Genomic DNA, 15,221 nt, shown 5'->3' on the forward strand with positions numbered 1-15,221 from the left:
CCACCCCTGCTCAGTCAGGGGAAGGATTCTGCAGCGTAAGCTGTCTGCCGCCACTCTGTCGAGACTAGGTGAGCGCTTCATTTGCACGGTAGAGGAGCTGGGCTCGGTGGATGGCGGTGGTTCAGAATGGTGGCACAAAAAATGAAGAGGGCGGATACGTCGATGTCCTCTGCCAAGTAGCAACCTGAGTCCCGGCAGGCACAGCTTCCACCTGTTGCTCCTCCTGAGCCACTTCACGCCCTCCTCTCCTTCTCTTGGCAGGATTCCCAGTCCCTGGACAGTTGTATCCAGAGTACGCTCTCGGCACTCTACCCTCCATTCGAGGTCACAGCAGCCACGGTTCTGTGCCAGGTGTTTGATGTGGTGGAGAAGACATACCGTGGGGACGGCCTGCACTACCTCATCGACTTTCTGATTCCAGCCAAGCACATCTTGCAGTGTGTTCAGCAGGATGCCTGTGTGAGTATCATGCTGCCTCCAGGTTGACCCAGAAGATTCTGCTAGCGCTGCAGGTGGGAGCTGAGAATCCGTCATGATGCTCATGCCTAGGTTCCTACTCAGCTAAGGAGGAGGGGGGACAGGGAGCAGTGCCACCAGATGCACTGATGAAAGTAGTCAAAGGGTAGCCAAAGAATCCTTAAGGGGACGCTGCCCTCTTGCCCATGGCGCTGAGACATACTCTGGATTCCCCATCTCCACCCCCACTTCTCAGTAGCAGTGATTATTTTGGAATCTTTAAATGTTCTGACTTGTTAAGTGTTGATCATAGTGAACAATTATGTAACTGTCCTACTTAAGAAAAACAATGTTTTTTTCAGATTTAAAAACATTTTGTTTTATGCAAATACATCAGGGTTGAAGGCCTCCTTCCAACCCTGCTGCATTGCCATGCTGGCATCCTAGCTTGAGGGTCCAGCCTGAACATTAGCAACAAAACATGCCCTCCATTAGCCACATGTTCTCTATAGGTGCATATTAATGCAAGAACTAAAAGGGTGGGGTGTCTTGTAGGAGGTGTGTTCTCTTGCCTGGATTCTACAGTTACTCACCTTCAGCTCCCTCCCCTCTCCTACTCTTGGCAGGCAGCAGACTGTCAAGTTTCTGATGGAAAGGTGCCAAGTGATTGCCCAATCAGAAGTTTTGCCTCTGTTCTCCTTTGCTGTCACAATATTTGCGGAACTCAGTAGCTGCTAAGGAGGCTCCTTCTCCAGTAGCAACTGTGGCTCTCTGGTTTGTGCAGACTTTACGGAACCAGATCTGGCGCAGGACTCTGGTGCATGATGTGGAACATCCGGGTGGGTCTCCCTTCCCTCCCCACTGCTGCACATTCATTTCAGTGGGACTTATATAGAAGAACTGGAAGATTGTAACCTATCATGGTCTTCATGGAACCCAAACCTGTCCCCAGGGATGGCTGTCCCAGCTTGCCTCCTAGCAGTGCCGCCTCTGTGGGGGACTTGTGCCGTAGCGTGTTTTCATACCCAAATCAGCTTTCCATGGAAGTCAAAGGGACTTGTTTTTGAGCGAAGAGTCAATCAGAGGGTTGCGGGTTTCGTAGGCAGACTAAATTCAAAGCAGGGAAGGACCTGGGGCCTGTTCTAGCTTTTCTGTGGCCTCAGGATCACCACCATCCTCCTTTCCTCTTTTCTCAAGCTGTAGAACCACATTCAAAGTGAACAGGAGAATGGAAAGCCCCTCCCCCTTGGTGTTGCTACCACCAAAATGCTTCATTGGGCAGATTTTTGCTTATTGATGCTTTGCCTTTTGACCCTGGTCCCTGACTCATCCTTTAAAACAGTATCACAGTAAAAAAAAAAAAAAAAAGATAAGTAAATTAAAACATTCCCCTTGGGATTGATGCTCTGAAGGGCAGTATGGAAATGCCTGACATTTTTAAAAATGCTCCAGGACTGCAACCACATAAACATTGCAAAACCGAAAAAGAAAAAGCGTTCAGCAAGATTTAATTGCTCTTAGAAGCCTAAACATGAAGAACAGCAAATTGATAGATATGGGGAGGAAGGTATACAATGTAGCACCACAGTGAAGGTCTCTAATAGCTACATTGAAAGGTGGCATTACCTGAAGATCTTACTAGTGAGTCAGGGGATCTTTGAGATATTCTCATCACAATTTGCCATGTATTATATAGAAATAAAATGGGTTGTGCACACTCACACATGCCAAAAGTCAATGTAAGACCAGCCCCACTTTTCCAGCATCCGGCTGTTTCCATTTGTGTTGCTGTTAATAGAAAGCTATGATATCATTGTTAGGATGTCTGTTGTCTGTTCTGAAAACCTCCTTGCGGTCAGTTCACCTGGATTATCATTTTCCTTCAGGTCCAGTATTGTGGATTGCTGTTCCGGCATGAGGGCTGGCCCCTCTGCATCCATGAGAAGATTGTAGTTCAGCTTGGCTCCTTCGACTGGCGAATCTTGAGACCAGGAGACTTTTACCTGCAGGTGGTCCCTTACTTGAAAAAGTCCCCACGAATCATTGTGAAATGTTTGGCCGAGGACAAGCATAATGTTGATGAGCTTGTGGTTCCTGAAGTCTCCTACACTTCCATTTTCACTGTGGAATGGCTGAATGGCATCAACAGGGAGCGGATGGGAATGGCACTGGAAAACTGCTTACTAGGCACAGAAGATAAAATATTCCGGGTGCCCTGGGACAGAATAGTCAATCCAGAATTTATTGAAAGCCCGCCCAAAATGAATGGTGGCCTAAGTTCTGTTCCAGTGACTGAACAGCCTTCAGATTTGGTATTTTCAGAGGTGCCGTCTCAAAGCAGCTCCCTTAAAGTGGAGTCCCAACTTTTAAATGGGCCAAGTTTACCTGAAGACAGCTTCTTCATGACCAATACAACAGAGCAACTTGTGAGGGCAGCTGCCAGCATGGAGTGTGTGAGCCCAGGCCTTGGAGAAGACTCTATAAGTGACCTGGAAGGGGAATATGTGGAGCTCACAGATGTTTCACTGCCTAAATTCGGACCTCAATCAGTCTCCTTCAGTTACTGCACTAAGCCGAGGATGAGAGTAAAGGACAAGCCTGCAGCCAGTCAGGACAGCAGCACTAGCCTGAGGAATGGAGTTGGTTTAGCAGTCGAATTAATGCCACATGGGCATCTGGACACAGCAAAGCCCTCTGATACCCAGGCCAGTAATGCTAGGAATCTTTTGGAGGATGCTCATGAACTAGAAAGTGACAAATTGCTATTAGAAAATTATGAAGGGCCTGCTGCTGGCTCTGATCCCAAGGAGCCTTCTGATGTAAAGGGACAGGCCCAGCCAGAACATGAGCTTGACTGGAGGTACGCAATGTGCAGCTACCATGATGGAGAAGATGCTGAATGTAGGTCTCTGACAGCTGTGGCTTCTGAAATAACAGAGACAGCTCAGAGGAGTAGCACAGAGCTGGAAAATGGCAGCAGGGTCTCTGAGCATGGCTATTGCTCTAGTGTGCTAGGCATGAAGGCCACACAAGGAATAGGCACCAGGGAGGGTTGTGGGAGTTCTGGGAAGGATAACTTCCCTGAGCCTCATTTGGGACATTTGGCCAAGGACTCTGACCCTTCCAGCCCAAGGTTGCAGGAGAATGCCTTTTCCCCACCCATGCCAAAGTCACTGTCACCAAAACCCTTCTCTGATGTGAGGGCGGCAGCACACAGTCACCTCCCACAAGAACTGTCAGTAGAAGTCACAGGTCACACTTCTGAGTGGCTGGTGGAGCTCCATCACCCAGTTGAGCAGTTGGAGAAGGTGAGCCCAATGCCAGCAGAGGCATTAGTGGGGTTGGGCAGCAGTGTTTATGGAGCAGAAAGCCTCCAATGTTTAGCCAAGCAAAGTCTCTCTGAGAAGGAGAAGCAGACCAGTTCTGGAAGCACCTTGCCACTCCAAGGTGAGACAGAGGCACACCTGCTCCAAGAGGCTGGGCAAGAGAATGTGGATTGTTCTCAACAGCAAGATGAGAGTGCTTTTCTGCCTGTCAGTTCTGGGGTAACAGCAAAAACATTGGGGAGCAGCTGCAGCAGCCCTTCAGTGGAGACAGATGCACAAGTTGAGGATGCTTCTAATCAGGGTAACAAAGAAGAAGCTGCGGCTTGCTGGGTGGACCTACCATACCTGCTAAGCAAACCAAACACTTTGATGTTGGAAACCCCCCCAAAGGTGGAATGTTTGACAGGCAAGCCCCAACCCAATAAGGAGGGCCAAGTAGCACCCCTGCCCTCTGCACCAGTGAAAACGAGGTTACAAGGCAGCACCAGGAATGTCTCAAATGGGGACCAAGTAGTCACAGGTAGGATTTGTGTCATTAATTTGGGAAATGTGGGTTTGTTTGTTCTTCTGGCAAAGTGACTTTTATGCAAGGAAGGCAAGGGGTGGAGGTTGAGAGTTCAGGCCTCCTCTGATGCTTCCCTGCGCCAGGGAGGAGCTTTAGCATCCTCAGAGTATCCTAGGACATTTTTGGACTAAATGTGGGTTGAATATTAATAGTAATAATCCTACCAATTTCCACTCTCCGTTTCCCATCCTCCATAAAAAATGACAACCCCCCCCGCAAAAAAACCCACACAAATTTCTAGCCCTTGTGTTCCATGAAGGGTCCTGCTTGCCAGTTTCCTACAGGCATCGGGTCATTGGCCTGATCCAACAGGACTCTTCCTATGTCCCATTTTGTGCAAATAAGCAATTTGCATACATTTGAAGTGTGCAAACTTTTCTGGATACATAATTTAATTTTCTGGTTGCAGGATTTTGATTTTTTTGAGTGTTTGTGCAGCATATACATAGGCCTCTATAGTGCTTTTATAACACTAATCTAAACTAAGTGTGAATATGCAGGCATGAGGGTTCCCAGAGATGAGGTCGCAGCTTTGCTCCTCTTCTAGCCTTGCTGCTGCCCTGCTACCTTGAGCTAAACCATGGTTTGGCTTAGCATGTTGTCTGAACCCAAGCTTGTAGTTTGTCTCCCCCTGGCAGACTGTGAGCTAGAAACCCACTTAGTTGCAACTTGTGCTATGGAGTGAGACAAATCGTAAGCCTGGGTCCAGACAACATGCAAAGCCAAATCATAGCTTATTTTTGCTGCAGCAGCTAGGAAAAGTCACCTGGGGTGGAAACAGAAGGCTGAGAGGATGGGCAGGGAAGCAGTCCATTAGGAATGTCCTTGTTGTTGTGGCATGAAAAGAAGCAGGCCTTGCTTGGTGTGCACTTGTGGAGCGCATGTGAGTGAGTTTGCCTGCTCGCTTGGCACGTGCTGGAGCTGAGTCAGAGGAATCGGCTGCCTGCCTGCCTACCTGCCCACACAGTTGTTGCTTAACACACAACATTTCAAAATGATCCGTAATGCAAATGAAGTTCCCTCCCTGAAGAAGCATTTAAGTAAAGATCTTGAGGAATGCTTCAAGCAGGTTAGAGCATCTTGCATGCTCAGTCTATTATGGAAGGCAAAAACTGGCTGTTTTGGAAACCTGAGTGTGTATTTGTCTGTCTGTTCCTTCCTGACTCCTTTTCCCTGTCCTTTCTTGGTGGTTGGCTTCAGAGATATCCTGCACCAGCAGGGTTTGGCTATGTGGGCAGAATCCAGTTGGATTTACATTAAAAATAGGAAGTTGCCTTATACTCAGTCAAATCCATTTGTCCAGCTAGCTTAGTACTGTCTACCCTGACTTCCAGTGGCTCTCCAGAGTTTCAGAGAGGAGTCTTTCATATCCCATCCTGGAGAAGCCAGCGGGGATAGAACCTTTGGACCTTCTGTGGACAAATTGGTTGCTATCCCACTGAACTATGAGCCATTCCTCTAATTTGTAAACTCCATTGAAATGAATGAGACCTGTGCAGAGGTGCTTTTTGAGGAAGTGGGTCCTTGGCACAAGGGCCTGGAGTGGAGGCCAGATGTCACACCACACCAGCAGACAGCAGGCCTATAGCCGCAGACTTTGGAGAGGGACTGTGTGTGTGTGTGTGTGTGTGTTTGGTGCCAGGGCTGCACTTCTTGCCCTGCTTGGCTCTGAAAGCTTGCTCCCTGCGAGTCTTCATTTGGATCTGGCTGAGATGTACACAAATTGTGTTTAATTGAGTTGTTGGCAGCTTTGCTATCAATAAAAGATGCCCCTTAATGTTATTCATTGAAGGATATTGCTGAGTCAGAAAGATCTGAGGTAATTTTTAAAAATCAAAATAGCTGTAAACCTTCCCTTTTCTTGTTGAAAGGCAGCTTGTCCCAGGCCCTTTCCTCTTCCCCTTCCACTTCTGGAGGTGGGCTTGAAAACAAAGAATGGGGAGAAAACTCCTTTCTGGTCCATGCTTCTTTAGCATTCTGGAGGAGGGTAACATGGTGTGTCCTGGTCTGCAGTGGTATGGAGTACCAATAACAGCAGAAATGTCTCTGAGACAGAAGCTGCAGAACATCAAGATGGTTTGTCACCAAGGTTGGCTGCCCCAGACCTCTAGCAACTGCTGTTTGCATTCCATGCAGCAGGATGTGTACACTAGGGGAAAGAAGTAGTTATGACATAATAATGGGTGGTGCTCAGCTTCTTTTAGTCTCTCAAGGCCAAACTACTGTAACACACTCTATATTGGGCATCCCTAGATGGTGATATATTCAGAAGCTTCACTTGGCAAAAACACACAGCAGCCCACCTTCTCCGTTACAGCAAAGAATGAATTACATCAGTTCTCCAGCATCTATCTTAGCTCCTTATTGTCTTCTGGTCACAATGTAAGGTGTGGCTCTTGACCAAGAAAACTCTTAGGCTTTGTTTCTAATTACCTCCGAGGCTGCCTTCTCTCCTCCCTACGCTTGCCACAGGGAAGATCAGTTGAGAGTGCCGCCTCGGCTGTGCCATTTGCATGCCACGTTTGACAAGTAAGGTGTTGAGAGAACCTTTTTTCCTGGTAGCTGCTTCTTGAGGCAAGATGAGATGTCAGGAGATCTGATAGCAGCTTTTTGCCAGTTGTTGTTGAGATTTTTTGTGCATGATGGTGGGGCAATTGTTTCAGGTCAATGCAGACATAGAGCCTCACAAATTGGATAAATGGGGATTAGCACTTGGACAGGAGACATTTAACCCTTTCCTTCTGTGCTGTTTTTCCAATCTAAATTGCCTCCCCAACCCTGAAGCTGCTTTTATCCTAGGCACCTATATCCCCCTACAGGACAGCTTCAGTTAGGGGGCATTTAGATCAGGAAAATGGTGCAGTCAGATTAGAAACCTGCCCATCTTGAATTTGGTCCTGTGTTGTTTCTCTAGGTCTCAGCTGGTATATTTCCCATGGGAGCTGTTACTACCCTCCCCTCTTTGGGTTGATGTTCAATGGCTATGAATAAGCAGGTGTGTGGAGTAGTGGCTTTTAAACACACTATAATTGGTTATTTTTGTGTTTATTATATTTGCTTTATTTTTAACTGTTGCAGTTTAATAAATAAACTAATTTTCTCTGAATTTATTTGGCAACAGTGACACGGGTCTCTGTGTGCATCTGCGACAGCATGGGCTGTAGTTTGCACAGTGAAAGTGAAGGCAGGCAAGCAAACCTGCCAAACCAACCCTTCCTTCTTCTCCTATGCAAAAGAGGCCTTAAGAGGAAAAAGCAACACTTTTATAACCCAAGCTTCACAGCCAAATACCCAACACAAAGTTGGTGATAGACCTATTCTTCTAGCATCACTTTTTCTTTTACAGAAGCCTCATTGAAATGGGTAGAAGAATTCAGCAGAGGAGGTGACCAAGTTAGGCTGGTGCCAGCTGGTCATGGATCTATCTGGGAAGAAGGCTCAGCAGTGGTCACACACCAAGAATATCCCTTTGTTCCATCTGGTGGAAGTCAACAAACTGTCCCCACTTCCATGAAGGATGTAAACTGGGAGGTGCTTAGGAGTGGAGTTGCCTGCCTGCCAGGTAATAAGCATGGCTCTTCATAGACTGTTGCTGAAATTATTTTGCCTTTGCAAAAAGGCAGCAGGTGGAGAAGGGTTGTGTGTGTGCCTGAGTGAAGCTTAATGTTTACTTTATAGACCAGATCATTCTATGCTGCTCCTTTGGCTTGTAGTGCTTACAGCAGACACGAAACATTGCCCATCTCAAGTTGAAAGAAGCAAGACTACCTTCACTGATGGGGCTGCTATGAGCTGCTCACTGCCTTTGCCTGAGGACCAATGTGACTTGACACAGCAGGTTTCCCAAAGCATGGTTGCTGACTGTCAAACCCTTTCCCACATTGGTGCTGTAGCCTCTCCAACACATGCTGAGATCGCTTGCTTGTTTTGAAGATGTGGGGGGAAATGGAGCTTTCAGAAGACCATTCCAATGCTTGAGTATGGTCTTCATTGACAGCACTCTGTTCATTGTATGTCCACAGGTGCCAAATTCTGCCCTAATGACCTAATTACTGGTATGCAGGTTTGCATTTGTCCTTGTTAACAAATTCTGCTTCTAGGATACAGGTTTTCAAAATGTGTTTGTTTTTTGGTATTCATTCATTCTTCTGTTCATTCATTGAATATTTAGTGAAAGTCCATTTCTCTGTTGCAGTCGTGAGTGGGTCTTCAGTGAATGAGTGGATATGGTTTTGCATGCTTAAGACTCCTTTTTAAAGGTGGGGATGAGAAAAGCCAACTGAGGCTTGAGGCTTACAATAGCAGCTGCTAGACTGGGTGGCCCTTGCTGGGCTGGAGGCAACAGGTGAAGGCAGGTTCTTGTATTGGTTTTATTTATGTTATGTTAAATAACCATGTATTTGTTTAAGCCAATCGGTGCCTTAGGGTGGCAGAATATATACCGTATATTTTAAAATATATTAAAGAGTGATTGAAAAGTAATAGCAGGAGGTAAGAACAATTTGGAGGTTTGAGGGGAAATTCTGTTAATGATTTACTTCAGCTGTTTTTATGTTTTTATTGTTATTTTTTTGCATTTTATTGTAGTTAGCTTTCTTGAGCAACATTTGGTAGAAAGGCAAGAGACAGATGTAACTAACTAACTGGATAATAAACCAGTAGTCCATTTCTTCGGTCTTTGGGCTCTAGTCTTAAGCACTAGGTGGTAGTACTACTAGTAGTTTTCAAATGGTGTTCCACATACTGCATTTGCCTGGAAATCCTGCAAATAAAAGCACCCAACCCAAGTAAAAGAAGGAGAGAACTGTGAACTGCCTTTTTTTAAAGCAAGCGTCTTTCACACTTTCATCCTTCTACCTCACAAAGTCAGGTTAGTCTTGTTTAGAAGAGAGCCCAGGGAATCTTCTGTGTTGGGGTTCCAACAGAGACTTCCTTTTGGATCAAAGGCCCAAGGTGAAACCCCCTAGGTGTTTTGTCCACTAAAAGGATTAGGAGCCACAGGTTATCTCGTTAGAATAAAGTCTGTGTGTCTGCCTGCATTTTACCTGTCCAGGCGAATGGCCAATGGCCAACATTTCCCAAGGGCTTCCTGTGCGTGGAAAGAGCATAACTGTAATTCCTGCCCCGTAGCCAGATTTAACCAAATCATCCTTATTCACAGGCACCAGAGACAAGTATGGACATGCCGTGGTCATCATCACAATGAGGAATACAATTTGGCTAAACCCACACTGCAATGCTAGTGAGCTGATGCGCCTCCTCCTGTACTTACGGAGTGTCCTCAGGTTTGTGGGATGACTGAGGAAGGGAAGAAGGAGAGAGTGACTAGAGCAGGAAGAAATACTGCTGTGCAATATATGTATCACACCAGTAGGCCTTCTAGTGTTTCCCGTTATGCAGGCTGCATTTCTTCTCCATGTGTGCTGTTTGCAGAGATACTGTGCTTTTGAAAATCAGGAGGCATCGGGGCCATCAAGCCCTGAGTACAGCAACTTAGTTAACCTTCAAGATGGAAGTACGGTTCTTCTTGTTGTTTTGCTAAAATTGCACTGTGGCCTACTTTACTGGTTAGTTGAGAGGATAAAAAATGATAAAGTGCTTTGTCAAATTTTAAATGGCATTACAAAAAGTAGTAAGCTGCAAGGGACTGTTCAAATGAGAACATAGTATGTAAAGCCTATACAGTACATAGTACAGGAGCATGGATGACACTGTGCCTGGACAGCCCACCCAGGCAAGCCTGTCCCAGCAGAAACTCACACACTGGATTTGCCAAAGACTTGCATGTAGAGTCTAATGTGCACAGGCCAGAAAATCCTGGTTGTGTCCCAGATTCTTTTTTCTTTGATTTTTAGACTTACTTATTTTTATATTACTTCAGACCTTGCCTAAGCACTACCCTCAGGCCAGGGGTTGACAGGCTAGAAATCTTCTTTATTACATTAATTGCCTCATTTCCTCCCAAGGAACTCAAGGTTGCACTCATGATTCTCCATTTCCCCATAGGGAAGTTTTTAACATTTTATTATGCTTTTATATGTTCTGGAAGTCGCCCAGAGTGGCTGGGGAAACCCAACCAGATGGGTAGGGTATATTATTATTGTTGTTGTTGATGGGTAGGGTATATTGTTGTTGTTGTTGTTGTTGTTGTTGTTGTTGTTGTTGTTGTTGTTGTTGTTATCATCATCATCATCATCATCATCATTACCACCACCACCACCACCACCCTGTGAGGTAGGTTAGGTGACAAGACAGTAAGGTTAAAGGTTTCACTGCTTCAAGGTTCAACAGTGGAAATTTAATCCTGATCTCCCAGGTCTTAGCCCAGTTAATATCTCTCCACCTTATTCCATATTTTGGGGGAAATGTGTAGAAGTGAAGAAGTTGGGGAAGGGGAATACTTCCCCCCCATAGGTCTGAAAATTTATCGGACCCCTTAGTAGCACCTTTAAAGTTAACCAATTCAGGCTGCAATCCTGTACATACTTATCAAGGAGCAAATCTCATGGAGTAGACAGTACATATTAGTATGATCCTTGGCTTGCTGTTGTCCACTAGACACAGAAAACTATGTTGGTCTGTTCCAGAGATTTATGCTGGGTGGGGTTTTGTAAATAATAATAATAATCATAATAATATTGATGTGCTAAGTTAAATTTTAAATTCTAAGGTTCCTTAGAATTACAATAATTTACTATTACAATCCATGTTTAATGACATTTAATTAAATGTACTTTTATTTATTTCTTTAAATGTGCAGTTAATTAAAACGAAGATTAGAAATGCCCTTATGCATGATTTTAAAGTGCCCTTTTGCGGTATTTCTCTCCCCCCCCCCCCATGAACATTCCTTAAATAAAATCCTGAGGACCAATGTGGATAGTCAGCTGCAATTCCACTGATATCGTGGAAGAGAAGGGCAGTAATTGGGTAGTGCCAGGTTCCACCTGTAAGCACCCTTGGTGGTATAAGAAATAGGGCCAGTGGGTTGAGGGCTGCTGTTGCTGAGAGGCTATTGTCTAGAGTTGGGCACTCTAGAATAGCTTGTATGGATCCTCAGCAATGAAGTCTTCTCTTCTTTTTGACTTCCAGGCCCGAGTGCCAGGCTTTGGGCCTAACTATCCTGGCAGATGCCCGTCGATGCTCTCCAGTCCCAGCTCTCTTTAAAGCTTTAGCTGTTCTGCAGGTGAGGCCTTTGCTACCAACTCCTTTGTCTTTTCCTCTTCCTTCCAACCCCAAAGAGTGACCAGAGGAACCCGGTTAGAACAAGCAGGTGGCAGCGCCCATCAGGCCATCAAATTTGTCTCTTTCACTTTAAAAAAAGGAATGGCTTGTAGGAAGGCAGAGCAAAGTCTGTGCAAAGCAAACAGTCAAGAAAAGATCCTTGCCCAGCTGCTCATAAGACCAGACGAGACTTTGGACCAGAGCCAAAGCCAACAGCAGGGGCTCCTCCAATCTCTGTTTCTGCTCTTTCAGGATGCTGTCCCTCGCTGCATCCACGGGGCCCTGTTGCTTGTTGAGAAAGATATCAGTTTTCGATTGGAAAAACCAGCTTCTATACAGGTATGAGTGGTATTGACACACCTTTTTCATCTCTGAGCACTTCACTCTTTTACTCTCAGGCTTGTTTGCCTCTGCAATTCTTTGTTGCAAAATTCTGGGTAGTCTTATCTAGCACAGAGTTTGAATGTAGAGGAATTTCAACTTCCTTTTATTTTCCGTTATTTAGCTTCCAAGCTCAGTTGCAGGGAGACTTTAGAAAACGTGTTGGATGGGCCTGTCCTGTGTGTCATTCCAGGTTGCATGGACTGGCACACTGTGACTTTATATTTTTAACAAACCTGCTTCAATGACTACCTTTTATTTGGAGAGGTCTTTAACACTACACCACTCAAATCAAAGGAACTGCTGGGGGGTACAGTCCACTTTTCTGTAAAAATGTTTTTTTTTTAGATATTTAGATAAATGTAGATATTTATCTGCTGCCTCCCAGTGAGAAGAAAAAGAGCCATTCTGAATTTCCCAAAATGCAAAAAGCACATCAGAACAGGGCTTTATAGGAAAAACAAAAAGGCTGCTCTGATTCTCTCTCTTCCCTTCCCACAAATTAATTTCACATTAGCTCCAAAATACTGCTGAGACAAAACAGCTTATTTCAAAGCTGGTAAAGAATCTCAAAAATTGTCCTTTTGGTCTAGCTGCAGCATTGACATTTGTTCCTCTGTGGCCTCTTGCAGTCCTCCAAATATAAAAGGTTTTCTCCAGCTACATTCAACTCAGAACAGACCCATTGAAATTAATGGATTTAAGTTAGTTGTGTCTGTTAATTTTAATTGGTTTACTCTGTGTAATACTTAGTTGGTGGCAACCAAAAGTTCAGAAAAAAGCTTGCAATCATAGTTTTTGTTTGTATGGATTATTTTGGGTGAATGTCAACTTGCTCCAGATCTGAACATATTTGTTTCAAATTACAAAAGTGTTTTGTGCCCAGTCACTTTTCATGACTTTTCCCTCATTTAGGATGACAACCTGACTCTTTTGTGCATGATTTAGATTTCACATGACTTGAGCATGTGTAAAGGAACCAGCCTCTCAGGCTGAGAGAGCAAACCTGACAAGCAGAAGGCATCAACATGCCAATATGTCAGCTGAAAGGGAAGACAGCAATTAAACTAGGCGAGGAGGCTGGGGAAGGCGGGGAGATGTTCTCAGTGCTAGAGGAGAAATGGCTTAAGCCTTAAGCCAAGGAGGCTCTGGAAAGAAGGGAGAGCAGCAGAAGACACCAGACAAGTACAGGTACCTCAGAAGTCAAACAGAATCAGTTTTGGAAGTCCGTTCAACTTCCAAAACGTTCAGAAACCAAGGTGCAGCTTCTGATTAGCTGTAGAAAGCTTCTGCAGCCAATTGGAAGCTGTAGAACCCACGTTGGATGTTTGGGTGCCAAAGAACGTTTGCAAACCGGAACACTCACTTCTGGGTTTGTGGTGTTCAGGACCCAAAACGTTCGACTCGCAAGGCGTTCGACTTCCGAAGTACGATTGTATTATCAATTGGACCAGATAAGGAATGCTTTGCCATCACCAGGGGAAACCTGAGGGCATTGCTTCCCTTTTGTAACTCATGCCTGACCCTGGGTAGCTCCTCTAGTGCTGCTCTGCTGAGCTGCCACCAACCAACTGGTCAACCAACTGAGTTTCTGTTGTTGGGGGTTGGGCTGTGGCAGCCACCCTTCACCCGCCTTGCTTTGTTAGTCTGTGTTCACTCCATGCACTTCTCCTTCATCCAAGGAAAATCTCAGGCTCTCACCAGGAGGGTCTATACATCCCTTGGCTCTTGGGACAAGTTTTTAACCCATGGTGACTAAGAATCACTCTGATCCTCCCTATCCCCTACTGCTGACCAAAGATAGAGGCAGAACATAGCCATCATGGCGGGTAGCCCTTGATAGCTTTCCCCTCTTCTGTGAGCTTGTCGTACCTCCTTTATAAAGGTAGCCAAGTTGTTGATCTTCACTGCCTTTTGTGGGAGAAAATACCGCAGCTCAGCTAGGTGATGCTGTGTGAAAAAGTCCTTTCTTTTCTCTGTCCTGAACCTTCCAATATTCCTCTCGTTGTCCTAATCTCTCTCCTCTCTGAACCTCTCCTGCAAGTGCCTTATTCCAAGATGCAGCACAGCTGGGAGGTATTGGTGTGAAGGCCAGCAGGAGAGTCTGGGCCCAGTTCGCTGGCCCATTGGCCTATCTCAGGGGTCTTTGCCTCAGCTTTGCACTTGCATGTTTGTTTCTCCTCAGTGGGAACTTCTCACCTCCATGAAATCCCTCCACAAGCACATCGAGGGGGGGCAGCTGCCCCTGGAATTTGATGGGTCCCTTCCGTATTGCCATCAGGACTGGCTGCGCTTTCGAATGGTGAGTGAGTGATGCTCACATCCAGGCCCAGTAATGCTGCTGCTTGGTGGTATAAGCAGCTTTGGCCATAGTCCAGACCAGTCTCTGGGGCCTCCCAGCATTCCCCTCCCTAACCCAGGAGAAAACTGCTTAGTTTGGGAGCCTCAAGGAAGGAGGTGGGCTGTCAGTCAACTCTGTACTGCTTGCTGGCCTTTCAGCGCCTGGAGCACTTGCTGCATGGATGCGAAGATGCCGGCACCTTCCTCAGGGAAGCTATCCAAGCTGTGGAGTCCAGCAGCTGGCCAGAGAAAGCGGAGGTGAGTCTTCTGCTTCCCGTCTATAGAACAACCATCACTTGTTTCAAGAGTTTGAAGAGTAAGCAAGGGGAGGGGAGCACTGAGTAAATGACACAAACATTTACAATCACCCCAATGTATCATTATTATGTTTGGCCGCCATGGCCAGAAATGAAGGTCCGCTCCAGGAAGTAAAGAGCAGTTGCCCAGAATGTATTGTGGGAAGGGAGTGGTGTGTCAGTCTTGGGCATCCCGGTGCTTCTTTCTTGCCGCAGAGAGACAGCTTGCTGGGGAGGAGACCCTGGAGTGCCTGGAGACCTGGCCAGGCCAGCAGGCTTTGCAGCACAACTACAGCAGAGAGCAGGATGTAAGGAGGCAGTGCCCTCTGCCATTCTGTGTCATCTTTTCAGTGTGAAACTTGGGTGCCTCTTGCTGTTCTGTTGGCCTCAGAGCAGCACCTACCTGTGTCAGGAAGGACGGAAAAGGACCAGTTGATCTCAGAGCAAAACGACTGGGTCTAAATCATCATAATACCTCAGCAAAGAGGGAGGATTCTCATCTTCTGTTCCCAGGTCACTTTTAGGAGCTTGTGAGGGTGGGCAATTTTCTCAGGCTGCTTTTCATACTGGTTAAGAAAAACATTTGATTGTAAATGCCCTGAGCAGGGTCTGTGTGCTTTTCTTGGTTTCTCA

General features: G+C 45.9%; 1 protein-coding gene across 3 annotated transcripts in view; it reads left to right on the forward strand.

Annotated features, from left to right (window-relative positions):
- The window catches only part of PLEKHG4 (pleckstrin homology and RhoGEF domain containing G4), a 49,681-nt gene that overhangs the window by 13,884 nt on the left and 20,576 nt on the right, over positions 1-15,221 (forward strand). For all 3 annotated transcript variants that reach the window (XM_081872096.1, XM_081872097.1, XM_081872095.1), the window contains exons 2-9: positions 262-459; positions 2,343-4,302; positions 7,694-7,909; positions 9,509-9,632; positions 11,440-11,533; positions 11,824-11,910; positions 14,138-14,254; positions 14,452-14,550. In XM_081872096.1, the coding sequence (XP_081728222.1) occupies positions 262-459; positions 2,343-4,302; positions 7,694-7,909; positions 9,509-9,632; positions 11,440-11,533; positions 11,824-11,910; positions 14,138-14,254; positions 14,452-14,550 (2,895 nt within the window). The remainder of the gene's footprint in view (positions 1-261; positions 460-2,342; positions 4,303-7,693; positions 7,910-9,508; positions 9,633-11,439; positions 11,534-11,823; positions 11,911-14,137; positions 14,255-14,451; positions 14,551-15,221) is intronic.

Source organism: Podarcis erhardii, assembly GCF_964252035.2.
Source record: "Podarcis erhardii genome assembly, chromosome: 7".
Classification (NCBI taxonomy): Eukaryota; Metazoa; Chordata; class Lepidosauria; order Squamata; family Lacertidae; genus Podarcis; species Podarcis erhardii.